The sequence below is a fragment of the Petaurus breviceps genome, unplaced genomic scaffold, assembly GCF_028583685.1.
Source record: "Petaurus breviceps papuanus isolate PSGF00001 unplaced genomic scaffold, PetGlider_PUasm1.0 118, whole genome shotgun sequence".
NCBI lineage: Eukaryota > Metazoa > Chordata > Mammalia > Diprotodontia > Petauridae > Petaurus > Petaurus breviceps.
In genome coordinates this window covers 5229836-5248775 of record NW_027185616.1, presented here as the reverse complement: position 1 = coordinate 5248775, position 18940 = coordinate 5229836, and the positions used below count along the sequence as shown (strand labels likewise).

At 41.0% G+C, this 18940-nt stretch overlaps 1 protein-coding gene and 1 long non-coding RNA gene across 2 annotated transcripts in view; one reads left to right on the top strand and one right to left on the bottom strand.

Moving 5' to 3' along the window:
• LOC138159372 (uncharacterized) overlaps positions 1–10196 on the bottom strand; it is a 39397-nt gene extending 29201 nt beyond the window's left edge. The window contains exons 1-2 of the long non-coding RNA XR_011167879.1: positions 10005–10196; positions 2127–2678 (exon numbers count right to left, since the gene is read on the bottom strand). This is a non-coding gene — a long non-coding RNA (uncharacterized lncRNA). The remainder of the gene's footprint in view (positions 1–2126; positions 2679–10004) is intronic.
• Positions 10197–10726: 530 nt separating this feature from the next.
• Positions 10727–18940, top strand: part of USP7 (ubiquitin specific peptidase 7) — a 96921-nt gene continuing 88707 nt past the window's right edge. The window contains 1 exon segment of the mRNA XM_069085582.1: positions 10727–10891. Within this exon segment, the coding sequence (XP_068941683.1) occupies positions 10819–10891 (73 nt within the window). The 5' untranslated portion in view covers positions 10727–10818.

The following is an 18940-nucleotide window of genomic DNA, read 5'->3' as shown; positions in this document are numbered from 1 at the left end:
AACCAGAGTTGAATAGAAAATTTGACATTCAGATTAACAAGAAGCAAGAGAAGCATGAGAAGCTAAACAGGGAAAAGAAATCATAAGGATCTTATCAAAGTTGAACTATTTACATTCCTACATGGAAAAACAATAATTGTAGCTTATGAAACTTTTCTCAGTATGAGAATAGTTGAAGGGAATATAAATGTATATATAGATATTTATGTATACATACATATATGTCTACATAGGAGCATATATGGGCATATGAACACATATGTAAGTGTGTGTTTATATTTGTACAGGTATACATAGACAGAGGGCACAGGACCAATTGAATAGGAAGAGATGATACTTAAAAGGTGAAATTAAGAGGTGAGAGAGGAATATAATGAGAGGAGATAGGGAGAGACAGAATGGGGTAAATTATCTCAAATAGAAGAGACAAAGGAAAACTGTTACAATGGAGGGGAAGAATAGGAAGGCAAAAGGGAATGGGTCAACCTCATTCTCATTGAACTTGCCTTAGGGAGGGAATGACATACACACTAAATAGGGTATCTCACCCTACAGGAGAGTAGGGGGTAAGAGGATGAGAGGGGGGATGATGGAAGGGAGGGCAGGCTGGGGGGGAGGGAAGTTGGAAGCACCCACTTTTGTTTTATTTTTTTTTTCAAATGCTTTATTACTTCTGATTTACAGCATTCATTTCCACCAGATTTTGAGTTACAAACTTTTTCCCGTTTTTCCCCTACCCACCGCCCCAAAATAGCAGTCCCACAGGATATCCCCTCCTCCAATCTGCTCTCTTCCATATTTTCTCCCATACCCCTTTCGACTTTTCCAGTGGATCTCTATGCCTCAGTGCCTGTATATCTTATTTCCCAAATACATGTAAAATGGCATTAATAATAGTATATATATATATACACACACACACACACACATATATATATATATATATATTTGAATATTTGATTTTTAAACTTTGATTTCCAAATTCATTCCCTTCCTCCCTTGTCACCCACCCTTATTGGGAAAATAAGCAGTTCAGTATAGGTTGTACATGTGTGGCTAATGCAAAACAATAACATAGTAAAAGACTGACTATATTTCCCTCCCTCCTGTCCCACTTCCCACTTGTTCTATTCTCTGCTTTGATCCCATCCCTTTTCAAAAGTGGTGGAAGCAGAACTGGTGGGGGGGGGGTGAGATGGAATGGGGGAAAATACAGTCAGTCTTTCACTAGCTACACATGTACAACCTATACTGAATTGCTTATCTTCTCAGTAAGGGTGGGTGATGAGGGAGCAAGGGAAAGAATCTGGAATTCAAAGTTTTAAAATCAAATGTATAAAAAAAATATATTCTTATTTTTTTTAACATGCAACTGGGGAATAAGATATACAGGCTCTGGGATATAGAGATCCATCTTGCCCTCCTGAAAAGCTGGAGGGGGGGGATGGTGGAGGACATAGGAGAAAGCAGACTGGTGGAGGGGGTATACAGTAGGATTGCTGTTTTGGGGTGGTGGGTAGGGGAAAGACAGGGAGAAAATTTGTAACTCAAAATCTTATGGAAATGAATGATGTAAACTAAAAATAAACATAAAATTTAATTAAAAAAAGAAATACACAGTAAGAATTTGAATAATCCTACTTCACCATATTAATTAGTTGAACTAATCTGGACCTGGCTATATTAGAAGGAGCCAGGAAAACCTGGGTTGTCTCTCCTCTGACATATTGGGACAGTGTGACTTTGGGGAAATCACTTGACCTCTCAATGCCCCCAGACAATTCTTTAAGATTCTAAGTTGCAGAGAAGTAGCTCATCTACATTGATAGAAGACATTCCTCACCTGGAGCCTCTTATATTAGTGAAATTTTACATTAAGTACAAAAAATTTCCTCCTTAATGTCTTTTGATATTCCTATAGCTTCAAGAGCCATGAGGAAGATCCTCTTCTTTCTTCCTGTCCAGGAAGGACAGGAACTTCTCATTCTCTTTCTAGAAGGTTAGATTCCAGGATTCTCTTATTTCCCAGAAACCATAGCTATCTATTCAGACGTTCTTACTTCTTTCTCTATAAGACTGCATCCCACAACCACTGAATAATTTGATATTGACCAGGAAATACCTACCTTGCTACTGCCTCCATCAGAAAGGTCCCAAAGTTTCTAGGAATTCCTCTAGGAATCTGAGGTTCAGAAATTTCTACCACTTAGAGACATGTAGGACCTCTAAAGGAACACTGAAATTTTTGTGCAGTGGATGGAGATAGTTCATTCATAACAGCTGATTCCTCTCCCATGTGAAAATGGAATTTTTAAAATTCTGCTTTCTCATAGATCCAATTTCAGGTGACATGCAGTCCACCATAGTCCATCTTCAAGTTTTCTTGGTATTGTGCTTCCTTTTCCATCCCATGCCTGGTGCTGGACCAATGGTCAGTTTGTAATGATACGAACCATCTGAGTTTTTATGCCATTACCCCTCTAAAACTGGGGACAGGAACTTGGATTCCATGAATCTTCCTCTTGAGCTTCATGAATATCTTGTATATAAAAGTACCGCATGGCTCAAGGTAGCCATTAGTGGGTCCAGAGGGAATAGAGAGGTAGGCTGTTTACATGGCATGGGCTTTCTTCCTCCTAGGTTCCAGGTCAGTTTTTTATTTTACATTCTCAGGATATCTCAGAAAAGGGAAAAAAAGAAAGAGATTGACTCTTTAGTGAAGTCTCCTCTTTATAGGCTTAGTAGGAAGGAACGATTCAGACCCAGACCTACATACAACAATCAAAGTCAACCAATAAATTGCTCTCAGATGAGTTCTGACCATGTCACCCAAGAAGTTCCACGGGTTGTTTCCCTTTTGCCTCTAGCATAAAATGCTAACTCCTCTGTTTGATAGTTAAAGCTAATAACAGTCTAGTTCTAGCCTACTTTTCCAGGCTTGATGAACTCTTATGCACCAGCCCAGTTGGTCTATTTTCATTCTTGAAACAGTGGCTAGCCAGGCTCCACTGGGTTGAGGCCATACAGCCTGGTAAACTGGTAAAACCCTGTCCTTTGCCTGTCATCTCAGTTTGCCCTAGATTCATTGCTCTTGGGTTGCCTGTCTTCTCAATAAAGGAAACAATTTCTCAATTTTCATATTCATTGGCTCTTCACCCTCACCCTGGCTTCCTCTGAGAAAGTTGCTACTCATACAGTTGTTTATTACAGGAATAGTTATGGACTCTAAGACTAGGGGTAACACCTAGGAAGGGGAAAAGTAAAAGTGTATCTAGTTTCCAAATATGAAATAGGCATACAACAGGTATTGTATAATCAATCAGAGACAAGAATGCTAAACAATAAAGAATCATAGAATGATTAGAATAGGGGCAGCTAAGTGGCACAGTGAATAGAGCACTGGCCCTGGAGTCAGGAGGACCTGGGTTCGGATCCAGCCTCAGACACTTAACACAAAAACTAGCCATGTGACCTTGGGCAAGTCACTTAACCCCAACTGCCCTCCAAAAAAAGGCAAAAAAAACCAGGTGATTAGAATAGAATCCAAAAACAATACTATGAGTATAACCAGTTGAGAGGCTAATGTTCAAGCCTCATTAGGATATAGTTTTTTTGCAAGGCTGATAACTGATCAGTTCACATTTCACCTCCACTCCTACATATCTACTCCAGGAGACATTGCCTATGTTGCTGGCACTTGTATGTCTTTTAGGACCTATCCATGTTCATGGGGTAACCACTAGATAAAAGTAGCCCAAAAGGAAATTCAAGGCAGGCAGGGGCTTATGGTAAAAGTGCAGCTAGTTGAGTCTCATCCATATTGGGATCAGGATCATAAAGGACCATGGGCAGTCATTATGCCAGCATAGGGAAAACTCTCTCTCCCTCCACTACCCACTGGTGTCACATCTTGTCATCTCAAAAGCTGCCTTCAAGATGCCCACCAGGCATAAGACATTTTTCTTCTATCATGTTATCATTTTTTTTCTTTGATCTATGTGGTACCACTGGCCCTCAGATTTTCCAGTTCAGCAACCAATGTGGAGTTGCAAGGTGGGGGGAGTGGAGAAGGAAAAGAAACCTAATAGAGTCATACATAGGGGACAAACAGAATATCTATACATGCTGGAGGGAGAAAGGGACCCTTTCACATACCCTTTCAGGTCACATATTTAACACCCCATATGGGATTATCCACCATGCCTAGAATGTACTACTCCCTTCTCATTTCCATATCTTAGAATCCCTAGGTCCCTTCAAAGCTAAGCTTACATACCACATGAAGTCCTTCTTGAGACCCTCAGTGGCCAGTGTAACTCTTTCCAATTTGCTTTGCACTATATTCACTTTGGATATATTTTGTATTTATTTATATGCTTATTATTTCCCGCAATAGAATATAAGTCCCTTGAAAGCAAAGACTTGCTTTTCTCTGAATCCCTGGCCTAACACAATGCCTAGAATATACTAACAAATCAACTAATCAATAAACAGGTATTAAGTGCCTTCTATGTGTTAGGCTGTGCAAGGGTGGGGAATACAAAAAGAGGCAAAAGACAGTCCCTGACCTCAAGGAACTTACAAACTAATGCAGAAGAGAACATACAAACAAGCTATATAGTGGATAAACAGGAAATATTTAACCAAGGGAAGTTATTAGAATTAAGAGGGGTTGGTTGTCAATTGAATGAATGAGAATTAAGGAGCTCTACTCATCCTTAATGAAGGTTGTTTCCATCTCCCCTAGGAGATATAGTTAAACTCCAAAAGGTTCATCATCTTGCAACCCCATCCAGTTGATCAGGTTACTCATTTCCCCCTCTATGCCAAGTGCTCTGGTTGGATTAGATGGCCTCTAAAAGTCTTCTCAGTTCTAAATTGATGATCTTATGATTAGGTGAACTTGAATCCTTTTCAGCTCTTGATTTCATAAACTATTTTGAGTATGGTCCCATGAAATCTTGATTTTATAATTAGATTTTTTAGAAATTAAAAGCAGCAGGGGCAGCCAGGTGGCTCAGCAAGTAAGAGCACCGGTTCCAGTGTCGGGATGACCTGGAGATCGAATCCCGGGCTCAGACACTCAGCACCACACCCAGAAATAACTGGCCGTGTAACCTTGAGCAAGTTACTTAACCCCGATTGCTTAAAAAAAAAAATTAAAAGCAGTCCAACAATCTAAATGTAAAAATCCCTTTTTGGTTTTTAGTTAAATAGACTGTTTATTAGGAAAATTAAATGGGATCACACTATAGGAGATAGATAATACAAGGCATCCCCAAAGTCTTAGTGCAGTTTTAAGCTATTAAAGATAGTGAAGCTTAAGCCTATACTAAGAGCTTTGTGGCAACCTGTGTAAATTAAAAGGAACTACAAGTGGTTTCTAGGCAATCAGCAGTGTCAGGAAGATCTGAATTCAGAATCTGTCTCAGACACTTTATTAACTGTGCAACCCTGGCCAAGTCACTTTCTATCTGCCTTAGTTTCCTCATCCACAAAATGGAGAAAACAATAGTACCTACCTCCCAAAGTTGTTACCTTAAGGAACTATTACATAATGCTTATTATTACCATATTTTATGAATGGGGGGGGGGCGGAAGGTATTATAACCAATGCCACTTGCACTTACAGGAACATATGGTTAAAATATAGAGAATTCAGTGTAATTACCATTCATATTACCCAACAACGCTGAACACAGAAAAGAACAATGCGCTTTAATTCTTTTAACAAAGATCAGCCTCCTGTCTAGCAGACTGCAACAAGTAATGGTTTCAAATAGATTTACCTTTATAAAACTATCTGGAGAGGAAATTAGAAGAAGACTTCTTGGAAACATGTTTATTGCAAAGATGCCCACTATTCAGGTTATCATTTTGAATTATTTTGATTTTTGTACATTTTAATTTTTAATTTTAAGTTAATCTAGTCATCCCATCAAAGTATACTTTTGTAAAGTACAACATAAAAATGCCAACAACCTTTAAGCACAACCAGGCAAGTATAAGAATCATTAAAAATGAAACTGCATTTTAATTTTGCAATTCACTTTGTTGTATATCTGAAATGCATGTTAGTCAAGATAAACTTCCATTTATACTGTATATATCTTATATGTACAATTTTTTGGCATGTTGTCTCCTTACATTAAAATAGAAAAATACTTATTCTCCTCCTTTCCATTAGAATGTGAACTCCTTTCCAAAGAGACCAGAAAAATGCGGAAAGGACCCACATATACAAAAAATAGTTACAGCAGCTCTCATTGTGGTGGCCAAGAACTAGAAATTGAGGGAATGGCTGTCAATTGGGAAATGGCTGAACAAGTTGTGGTATATGAAGTAATGGAATACTATTGTGCTATAAGAAATGATGAGCAGCCAGACTTCAGAAAAAACTGGAAAGACTTATATGGACTGATGCTGACTGAAGTGAACAAAACCAGAACACCGTACACAGTAACAGCCATAGTGTTCAATGGCTGATTTTGATAGACAGCCCTTCTCAGCAACGCAAGGGCCTAAAGCACTCCCAAAGGACTCATGATGGAAAATGCCATCCCCATCCAGAGAAAGAGCTATGGTGTCCGAATGCAGAGCGAAGCAGGCTATTTTCTTGTTTTGTATCTCATAGTTCCTCCCATTCATTCTAATTCTTCTAAACAATATGACATATGTAAATATGTTTAATAGGAATGTAGAGCCTTTATCAGATTGCATGTTGTCTTGGGGAAGGGGAGAGGAGAGGAAAGGGGAGGAAATTTAAAACTTATGGAGGTGAATGTTGAAAAATAAAAATAACTTAAAAAAAAAAGAAAAAAAGAATCACTGCTGCCAAATGGACAACAACAAAATCGAATGTGATATCCTTGAGGACAAGGACTGTGTTTTTGCCTTTCTTTGTAACCCCAGAGCTTTGAGCAGTGCCTGGCTCATAGGAAGTCCTTAATACATGCTTGCTGACTGACTCACTTGTTTAGATAACTCCATATGACTTTCCCATGCTTTCCAATCACCCCTAGCCCTGAGATTCATTAAAGGAAAAGGAACTAGTTCAGTTCAGTTGCCTCCTCATTACATTATTATTTTGAACTAAAAAAGGTTTTCAATACACATATTCTATCCTCTGAAGAATTAATAACACAGTTTCTGTCAAGTCATGGCATTGGCACCAGGACTGTGAAATGAAATGTGTCTTGCTAAACTAGTAATGATAGGGGGCCACTCCCTTTGACTTTATGGGATGGACTCAATAAGCAGAGCCACCTCCCTCACTGTGCTTGTATTGAGGCTACTCTGGTTTAAATTCCTTCCTCCTGTTCTCAGTTTCATTAGCTGAACAGACTAGAAAATTTGAAGTTGCTGTGGTAGTGATACTTTACACAACCCCATTCCTTTCATTTGGAGAACTCAAAAAACGTTTAACTGCATCAGCTGTATTAAACAGAACACAGCCCTCTGAGCAGACAAACATCACACAGCTGATTCACTTCTGCAGAGCAGCTTCTCCACACCCCCTCCTATTGAGAAGGAGCTTTTTTATTTAAGGTGGACATAATACTAGTGCAATGAAAATGGGGCAGGTTCCATCCTTTAGAAATACACTGACATTGCACTGGTATACCCTGCAAGTTTCATTTTCTCCAAAAATAAAAATAGCTCACATTTATTTATATGGCATTTCACTTTAAGCTTTGCAAATGATTTGACATATATTATTTCATTTGATCTTCACAATAGCCCTGAGAGGTAGGTGCAATTATTATCCCTATTTTACATAAAAGGAAACTGAGGCTAAAAAGGAGTGAATGACTTGCCCAGGGTCACACAGCTAATTAATGTGTGAGGTAGGATTCAAACCTGGGCCTTCCCGATTAAGTCCTGATTCTGTCTACTTCCTTTGGGCTAAAATATACACAACAGCTATCCAATGTAAAGTATTGTAATAGGGCTAAAGAAATTAGAAACTCTGGACCAAGGGAGAATTCCAGGTAGATTCAGAAGCCTTGCCTCCTACTTCTTACTGTCAAAATGGAATTGAGACTCCCATTCCCATTTTCAAACTAGGCAATAGAGGTTTAAAAAAAGTCAACATATATAACAAACGAATGCAATAATATATCTAGCTTGTTCCTATAGTTTCTAGCCTCCATTTAATGCTTTCCCAAACCTTTCTGCTTTTTTTCTAAGGTAGGAATGCAGCCTCTTTAATCTCCCTGTCTGAATTTACAGGTATCAAAGATAACTGTTTGCCACAAGAACTCATGGTCCAGTACTTGATTTGATCCACTATGTACAGAACCAATTCATTCAACCCTTTAAATTTTCCACTTTATATTGTGTGCAAAGCCAAAAATGAAATTGTCTCAGCCTTTAAGGAATTTGCAAGGTTGTTTTGTATTTGCAAACTCTTCATTAACTTAAGGCATACCTGATTAATAACAAATAATGAAACCCCTACCCAGATTTTAGAATAGGATAGGGCGCATGAAGAAAAACTAGGAAGAATGGAAATTCTTTATTAGATTGTCTTCTATTAGGGGTAAGAGCATGTGGAGGTGGGGTGCTTTGAAAAAAAATTATGCTTAGCACTCCATCTGGCACATAGTAGGTGCTTAAAAACTGCTTCTAAAGTGGAATTGAATATTAGGATGACCCTCAGCATTCTTTCTCTTCCCAATTTGATACATGTTCAGATTAGTGGTTTCCCAATATAATATCCTTGAAATGAAACATCCACATGTATGAGGTAGGAGATCCACAAAACACTTAAACAACACGATTGGCAAGTGTTTACATAAGACAGTAAAGTTTCCTCTCAGACACGCAGCAATTTAACATTGTATTATTGTTCCCTTTGGGTTATCATTTAAAATTTTTCTTCGCTGTTTTTCTCAGTTACATAACTTAAGAGTGGCAAGAACCTAGAAGACATTGTAACTGCCCTAAAAAGTTCATAATCCAGTAACTAACCTCTACTAAAAAGATTATTTTTCCTAAGAAATTGTCTGGGGAGATGAAGAATAAATTCCCAGCACAGAAACCTGGACAAGAGGTTTTCCTCTGAGCTTCAGGAGTGAGGAAAAGTTTGTGAATTGTGGGCTGATCTGAGAGTTATGGTCATGCAAATTTGAACTGATTAAAGGAATATTTTAAGCATTGGAGAGTTCAATTGGGCTGGAGGACCGGGGACTTAAAGGGAAGGGGCTGTCCTATGGACTGGGAGTAGGTGCAAATTAAGAGTGCCTTGCTCTGATATTTTATTTCTGGGGTTGGGGTAAAACCTTAGGATCACTGATTTAACCTTGGAACGAGATTAGCTTAGAGAACACCTAGAGCCCAACCCCTTTCACATTACAGAGGGGGAAACTGAGACCCAGAGTGACTTGATCCAAGGTCGGCCACGACCTGGCCCGGCAGAGACGAAATTCAAACTCAGATCCCCAGCCTCCCAACAAACCCAGGGCTTCTTCCACTCACTCTTCCACATCGCAGCCCTCTGGGCTCGGAGTTGCGAGTCCGAGCCAAAAGGAGGGATCCTTTGGAGCTAACCGGGGTTGAGAGAGTGTGCGTGTTGAGTGCGTGGGGGAGAAAGAAGGGTCGGGTGGGGTTCAGGATCCCGAGGGGGAAGGGGGGTGAGTAGGGAGTTGGCACGTGGGGTGAAAAAGGGGGGAATGAATGAGAGGGAGAGGTCCGTCTGCTGGGCCGTCCGGGCGGTGGGTGGCTAGGGGTGTCCCGAAGGGAGTTGAGGAGGCGGCGGGAAGTTGAGCATCCCCAGGGCGGCCTCCGCCTCGGCCGCCCCCGGCCCGCGCTGCTGTTCCCGGGGCGACGGCGGCGGCGCTGCTGCTCCCGTTCTCCCCGGTTGGTTGCCTCCCTGCTCTTGGCTTGCTTTCTCCCTCCCTCCTTTCCTCCCTCCCTCCCACCCTTCTCTCTCTCTCTCTCTCCTCTCTCTCTCGCTCTCTCTCCTCTCGCTCGCTCGCTCGCCCTCTCTCTCCCTCTCCTACCTCGCTCGCTCACTCGCTCGCTCTCGGGCCCCCCATGCGGATGTGACATTTCACGCCGCCGCCATTTTGAGAGGGAGCCGAGCCGCCGGAGGTGCGTCTGCTGCTCTGTCCGGACAGGAGGCGGAGGCCGCAAGGCGGAGAGCGCGGCGCAGCCGCCGCCGGATCCGCCGCCGCACCGACCCCGGGGCCCGAGTCCGGCCCGAGGCCGCCCCGCGCCCAGGCCGCCCCGCTGTGGCCGAGGTTGAGGCCGAGGCCGCGCCGCTCGCCAACCAGCCGGCCAGCCCAGCCTGACCAGCCTGCCGCCCGCCGGGGCCAGCTAGCCCCGAGCCGCCGCCGCCGCCGCCCACAGCCGGGCGGCCGCCCTGAGAGGGCTGGTGGGCCAGCGCCCCCCGCCCGGCTTACATAAGCCCGGGGCCGGCCACAGAGCGGGGGCGGGCCCCGGCGGGAGGGACGGAGGCAGGCGCGGGAGGGAAGCCCGTCTCGGCCCGGCCCGCCGGCCTCTCCCCCGCCTCGGCCGCCGCTCCCCCGCCTCGGCGCCGAGATTGGGCGAATAGCGAGCAAATACGTGCGCGTCTCCCTGCCCCCGCCACAGCCGCCGCCGCCGCCACCAACCCCGGCCTCTGCCCTCCCAGCAGCCGCCGCCGCCGCCCCCTGCCCGCCGCCGCCAGCCCCGGCCGGAGCCGACGAAGACGACGAGGAGGAGGAGGCCGCCCCGACGCCGCCGCCGCCGCCGCCCAGGCTCCTCGCTGCTCCCCGCTTCCCGGGCACCCAGTCCCGGTTCCCGGCAGCAGGCGAGGCCCAGGCCGCGGCCGACATGAACCACCAGCAGCAGCAGCAGAAAGCGGGGGAGCAGCAGCTGAGCGAGCCGGAAGACATGGAGATGGAAGGTGAGCCGCGTCCGGGGGCGGCCGGCCTGGGGGACCTTGCGTGTGCGTGTGAGTGTGAGTGTGTCTGAGCGTGTGCGAGTGGAAGAGGCTGCCCAGTAGGGTGTTTGTTTTCCCCGGGGCCCGGGGGAGCGTGGGGGACCCAGGGCAGCCCTGCAGCCGCCGCGCCGCCGCCGCCCAGTGTTTTGGGTAGGCCCGCCGGCCCGCCCACTCTCCCTCCCGGGCCCGCGTGGGGGGCGGAGGGGGGGGACGCTGCTGCCTCCAGGTCCCTTTCATTGTATGGGGGAGCCTAGGGAGCCACGCGAGATGCTCGCCATCTTTAATCGGGGCACGGAACCGGACGGCGCCTGTCCGTCCGCACACCCTCCCCCGCCGCCCTGCCCTGCCTGCACTTCTTGGCAGACCCCTCGGGCGGCCTTCCTCGGGCCCGAAAGTGGGGGGCCGGACCGGGGGCTACCCCGGGGGCCCCAGCCCTGGGACAGGCTGCACAGTCATGCAGCGGGGGGGGGGGGGGGGGAGCGTCCGACGGTGGGCCGGGGGGGGGGGGGGGGGGGAGGGGAGGGCTGGGCAGGGCAGGGCCGTGTTGTGGTGGAGAGAGGAGGGGACGCGGTGGGGCACCTCGGACTGGGGACAGTGCTCTACCCGAGGGCGCAGGGCTCTCCTGTTTGGGGTCTAACTTCTGCGGCTTGGGGGGGTGGGGTGCAGTGTTGAGAGGACAGCTTCCTCAGCGGGGCACTTTGGCCAGCTGAATTGGGGGGGGGGTTGGGCTGGGGAGCTTTTTTGGCAGTTGTGGGTGCATTGTTATATCTTCTTGTAACTATTCCTAGTCTCCTTTGATGCCTGTTTTTAAAGGGAAACTGTCCAGGGTTCCCTAACATCATACTTTTCCTTTTTACGCAGAACATTTATCCCCATGCCTTATCCATTAGGCAACTGGAGCAAGAAGTTGTAAAGTATCCTTAGGGCAAAACTTCCATGGTCTTGTCCGAGAATATTTGTTGTGTTTTGATTTCAGCAGCATTATTGTAGTTAGGGTTAGGAAAGTACTCTAGAGAGAGAGAAATATGTATGTATGTAATGTGTGTGTGTGTGTGTGTGTGTGTGTGTGTGTGTGTTGTTTTGGAATTGAAAGGTTCGGAAAGCTCAACTCACTTGAGTTACATTTGAGCCATAACATTGAAGATCGGCAGTGAAATGTATATAGAAAGGACATTTCACCCCAAAAATACGTACAAAACTGGGTTTCTAGACCTTTAAGCTTTGACTTAAGCTGCTTTTTTTTAAACCGACCTGCTTTGATTTTTAAGCTTTAAAGCTTTTTTGTTAATATAGGAGGTACAAATTGAATCCACTACGTGTCTGAAACTACATTGATCTGGTCACACGGTAGCTGGGCATGCCTCAGAAGTTGGCTTTGGAACATTATGCCAAACCTGTTTTTAAAAGTGACTTGTTTTTCTGTACATCTGAATCATACTATTTTATTTTGGTGTGAAGTTTGGTTGTATTTAAGTCAATATAAACTTATATTATAAATTTTCTTTTGACTTATGTAAATTTGTCAGGTAAATTTATTGGAAAGAAACTTTGTTTTGGCAAGGGAAAGTTTTTAAAATGAAAAATACTTTGAAAACTGCTTTTTTTCCAAAATCATACTATAAAATTTGTAATTTAAAGATAAAATGAAAGGATATTTGAATTTTAATGACACTAGACTAAAAGTAAATTCTGAACAAGATATATAGTTACTAGCTTGATAAAATGGAAAAAGTAAACTTTTATTAAGTATTCTGAATTCCGTTTCTGGGACTTCAGTGGTTTGCAGTTACTTTTGTTGATGAGAATTGGATTTTAAGTGAGATTACCCTTTTCAGGTTTTAAAGAACTGAGCTACTTAGTTATTTGGCATATACACTGTATTGATGGCAGTAATGAATGAAGCAGGGGCTGTGCAGGAGGACCAGGTGATCAATTTCATTATGCCCAAAACAGTATCTTTGGGTGGACAGCATGTTGTTTAAACCATATGTAACAGACCATTTCATCCTGTCCTTTTTTTTTTAACACCAGTAAATGACTTCATGCCATTTTGTGTCCATCAACTTGTTTCTAAAAGTAGGTACTTTTCAGTTTACTTTTCAGGTGCTACTTTTTAACTATGCCCATAAGAAAACCAAAATGCTGTCACATGATGTAGAATTACATCAATAATAGCTAGAGAATTCAAAGGCATGATCATTAGTGTTGATATCTGGTTAGTAAATATATCTCTAGAATTAAATTCCAGTAAAAATAAAAGTTACAAGATTCTTAAGAGAGTAGCAAAGACTTTTCTTTCTCCAGAGTCAATTTCACTGCTGTTTATTTATCTAAATAAGAGGCAGGTTCTCCTGGGATAGTATAAAAAAGCGACTAATCAGACTTGAAATCCAAACATCCGGGCAGGGGGCTTATAGGGGGTTGTTTGGGGGATGTCAGCCTCTAGGAGTTAGACATCTGTAAATTGCAGCATCATACCTGGACCACCTATTCATAGGGTTTTGTTTTTTGGTGTTTTGGTGTATTTTTTTTTTTAAAGAATTTGCCTTGTAAATTGTAAAATGATAGGTAAGTGCAAGCTTCTATTAGTTGCACTTTTTTTCTTAAAATCTTTCCTCTGAAAAGGAATGTTTGAATTCACAAATCACAAAATTAACCAAAATATTGAAGGATAAATAACATGTTATTTTTACAACCAGAAGAAATGATATGCCAGAAAATATACTTTATAGAACTTTTTTGCTGAAATTTTTGGGAAATTTGTTTTGAATGATTTTCTTGAAGACTTTGGCAATTATAAAACATCTACAGATATGTAGAAAGAAAGGTTTTAGCTTTTATTTAAGAGAAAAAATTTTAAAACCCTATTTGATTACACAGTACATGCCACATTCATTGTTTACTTTATCCATCTATATATATTGGGTTGTAGGTGCTTAGGAAATGATTCTGTCATAAGCAGTCTGTGTTACAGAATCAAAACTGTTATTATAGGCTTAAATTTAAATTGAAGATAGTTTTCCTTTGGAGTTTTTCCAAGTCATTGTGTGTTTGGGAGGGGTAAAGGGAGAGTCATAGGATAATAGATGTAGAGATAGAAGAGACCTTGCTGACAATCTCATTAAATCTTTAATAAAATTACTTAATAGAACTTGTCTAGGTTGTAGGTAACAAAGCTAGGTGTGGGACTTGGGTCTTCAGACTCTAAAACCAACAGTCTTTCCACTGTACTGTACTGTCTGTGCATGTGGCCTTCCTAAAGACTATCTGATAAGATGCTACAATCTGCACTAGTGGTATTATTAAAATGCATGTTTGTTGTCCTTGTAAGAGGAATCTTGCTTCTAGGGAGAGAAGGGTCAAAGGAAAGCAGATAGGTTGGTTGGGTTTCCCTATCAGTAAGAAAGTATAACCATCCCTTTTAATTGTAATTTAATGTGTTTAATAGGATTGGATTTTGTTTTTATTTTATTAAACTTAATCTCTATTCTTAGCTGTCATGCTAAAAATGAGTTTTTAAATTTTCTATCCACAATAAAAGCAATTAGAATTTCTTTGAGAGGACAAAGAACAGTATTGGGGTGGAGCATGGTGAAAGTTCAATGGGTCTTGTAGCATATTTGGGAATTCAGTTATACTAATTAATTCCCTGTACTACTGTCTGAGATGTGAAAGTACTGTGAAGGCATCATTCAGTTTAGGGGAAAAATAAATATATGACTTTGAAGGAGCAGTATCACTTAGTACTGTTGGCATGAATTTGTCAGTTTTTCTGAAAAATTTCTTTAAGGTAATTTGGTAAACAATTTGATAAATTCTTCATGAATTAAACTAACATAATTCTACCTCCTTGTCTGAAAGTTTTATTCCTCTTCCCTGTCTTCCCCACCCTCAATATTTTAAAACTTCCTAGCTTTTTTTTTTTAAGGTACTGAGCTAATGGTAGGCAGATTATCTTTCCTCCTTCATCCTGGATACAAAATGCAATCTAATAATTGATTTTTATTCATTGTCCTACAAGATATCTTTTGCTTTAACAAACTTAAATCATTCCTTCCTATTTGCACATGTCAGTGTCATCCCTTGTAGTGTAAATGCTTGAAATGGTTGAAAGAGCATTCATTTAACTTTTGGGCAGTGTTTAACCTAGTATGAACAGATTAAAATGCTTACTACTTTTTAAGTTATGAACAAACTGGTAGGGAAATTGCAGAGTCCAGAAAACACTGAATACTGTCTCTTAGTCTTTTAAATTTTCATAGTTGCAAAATTATCTTTTATAGAAGATGGAAATAAAAGCTTTTCTCTTTCAACTGTGTGTTCCATCAATTTTGGTGTAGTAAAAATATATTAAACTTCAGATTAACATGAATTGATAGGTCCAAAGTCTACAATTAGACCAGATTGACAACAAATCTGGCTATAATAAGTATGTAAGGAATTAGTAATTACTCACATAGGCACTTGTGTTGGATTTCAGTTGCTGATGATCACTGTTATCAAATTCCTTATTGCTGACACTTGGAACCATGGAAAGAAATATGAAAGTTTTGTTTGTGTTTTTTAACTTTCTTTCATAGAAATGACAGTCTATGTGGGCATTCATGCAGACAAGCTAAACCTACCGCATTAGCTCCATAGTAAAATCTAGTTTTAAACTACTTTTCCTTGGATTCCGTCATATTGTGGATTATTATTATATGCCATCAGTATACAATTCATCATTTGTGAATCTGTTATCCCAGAGTATTTATCACATCGTTCACTGTAGCGAGGATTCACTGACTCTAACATGAACATCAGGGCTCCCGGATATTTGGTAAGTTTCTGAGATGTCAAGTAAATTCACCAGTTTACTCTAAAAACTTTGGCGTCGTCTTCGATTCCTCCGTAATCGCCTACTCTGCTGTCAATCCCTGCGTCTTGTACATTCTTCTTTTCCATTTCTGGCACCTCAGCTCTTTGGCCCAGGTGGTTGTTTGTTTGTTTGTCAAGGTTACACGGCCGGTTATTTCTGGGTGGGTGCTGAGTGTCTGAGCCCAGATTCGATCCCCAGGTCATCCCGACACTGGGGCCGGTGCTCTTACCAGGCCCAGGCGTTCTTAACATGGGATCCATCCCTTTAAAGAAATTTATTCATGATAATTATTTCAGTATAATTTATTTCCTTTGTAATTCTGTGTGTCTATAAACATCATTCTGAGAGGGTGTCCTTAGGCTTCACCACTGCCAAAGGGGTTTATAACACAAGAGTCCCTGTTCTGATCTATCCTTGACATAATCACAAGATAAGTCTCATAGCTCACCTTTTGCTCCCCCTACTCTGAAATCTGAGACTACAGAAGACCAGTAGTATCAAATCTAAGATTTTTAACCTGGTATTCAAGGCCTTTAACAGTTCTTTCCAGCCTTATCTTCCACTTTTCCTCAGTTACACTTTTGTTCCTATCAAACTGGATTACTGTATCATATATTCCATTCCTTCCCGGCACTTATATTGTACTGTTCTTTTTACACCTTGGCTCATGGTAGGATCAGGTCCGTTTGCAAATTTCTCTGTATAGTCTATCCTTCTTCGGTTTAAGTTCTTCTAAACCTTCTTAACCTTGCCTTATCCCGTCCCCAACCCCTGAAGAAAATGGTCTTCCCTTCCCTTCGGCTGATATAAGATCATAGCTCTAGAATTGATAGGGACCTTAGAGGAAAGTTCAGCCCCCTCATTTTATAGATGAGAAGTGTCTGTCCTATCATGAGCAGTCTTGTGTTTAGAGAATCATTTTATAGATGAGAAAGAGTCCCTTATTAGTGAAGTAACTAAACTCATAAAGGTGAAGTGGCTTGGTCCAAGGCACACAGTGATAGAGTAAGGTGACTTCAGGTCTGTGTTTGCTCTATATCTTACTCAAGCAGCACACTATTCTGTGGGAAAAGTACTGGATTCAGAGTCAAAGAAATGGAGTTTTAATCCAACACTACTGCTTAATTAACTATTTATGGAATCTTGAGCAGGTTAAGCCTCTCTATACAATGGGTGGGGGTGTGAACTAGGTCTCTAAGGTTCCTTCCAACTCTGGGATCCTATCTGTCAGTTCTTTATATCACTTTATGGCATTTATGCACTACCTTTTGTTGCAGCAGCAACAAAAATCTTATTTAGTCTCTCTGTTCTTATAACATCCACCATAATCTTTTTTTACTTCAATTATGTGCTAAGCATTGTCAAGTTTCCGTTAGGTGTGTGACCTTAGGCAAAGCATTTAACCTCACTGGGTCCTTGTTTTTTATCCTTTAACTGAAGCAGTTGGACTAGGTGATTTCTGCAGTCCCTTCTAGCTCTTGTTCTTAGTGAATTGTTAGGTAGTAGACAATGTACTTTACTTTTATAATGTAATGCGAAAATATGATACAATGTAGTTTGACATTTTAATAGAAAATGCATTTATTCAGCACTTTTGTGTTAGGCACTGTGTTTTTTGTTTTAGATGTCAAATTCAGCATTTGGTTTTTTTCTCTTCAGTTTTAAAGCTTAAAGTCCAAGTTACTTAGAAATGTCTTTTTCTAAATGAAGTCTAATAAAGTCAGCTTTTCCAAAGCTCTAATCTCTCCTAATTTCCTTGTTAATGAAATTGCTATATATTTTTTTGAAGCTGTAGGTCACCTCTTTGTTTTTGTTATTGTTTCAGTATTGTGGAATAGGCAACATGTAACTTGCGTATCTGAAGTGACATCTACTACAGCTCCTCCTAGGATGATAAATTTGTAACAAGGTAATTCTTGTCATTCTACAGTTGCAGTATTAAGTATAAAATTGTGTGTTGCTTCCCAAACCTAATTTGGATAGTAATCTAGCAATATGGAGCTGGGAAGAATTTTTAAATCCTACTAATTTTCTTTGATTTGTGTATGTGAATGGTTTACATTTGTCTTAACGTTGAACTTTTCTTTACTCTGGGGCTGATAGACTTACTTCTTAAGTAGTTTAAAGTTTTATATTTGGAGAATTGGTAGATTTAGAGCTAAAAAAACCCCTAGAAATTATCCAGTCCTGTCCTTTTCCATTTTATGATCGAGGAAACTGAAAACCAAAGTGGTTAAAGGCCTGCCCAAGGTCACACAGGTGTAGCAAATATTAGTCAGAATTGAAACCCAAGTTTTCTGACTCCAAATCTAGTCATTCTTTTCTACCATACCACATTTTGACTGAAGTTTTGGTTATTTTAATTTTGTTGGAAGCAATTAATTTTTAACAATATTGCTATTAAAATAGTTTTAGCATATCTGGCATGTCATATTCTACAAAGCTAAGTGTTTCAAGTTAAAATCTTGTTTCCCGCAATTCTGTAGCTTCAATCTAGTATTGAAAAGTAAAAAAATAAAAATAAAATAGAGCTTGGAGAGACATTGGCAAAAAAACCTGTACTTTATATACTGAATTATTTCATTGTGTAATGACTTTTACAATAAAACTACATCAAAATCATAATCCCTTATCCAATAGTTCCAGGAATTAAATGACTATGATATGATAAGTTTGCTTTTACAAACTTATAAGTAGAGATTTATCCTGCAAAGTAAAAGATCTTGAAGGATAAGAGTGAATTGAAGTTTTCTTTTTTTTTTTCAACAGAAATTAGGGATTTATTAAATATCTTCAATTCTTGTAACATTTTGGTTGTCTTGTTTCTATTCATGTTTTCTTTGTATTTCACTATGTATTTTTTAAAAGTTTATTCATTTTTAGTTTTCAACATTCACTCCCATAAGTTTTAAATTTTCTTCCCCTCCCTCCAGTTTGATATAGCTCTACAATACATTCCTATTAAACGTATTTTCACATTAGTCATGTTGCATAGAATTATAATGAATGGGAGAGACTATGAGAAAGAAAAATTAAAACAAAAGAAAATAGTCTGCTTTGCTCTCCATTCAGACTCACTTCTTTCTCTGGATGTGGATGGCATTTATCATCATGAGTCCTTTGGCATTGTTTTAGGTCCTTGAATTTCTGAGAAG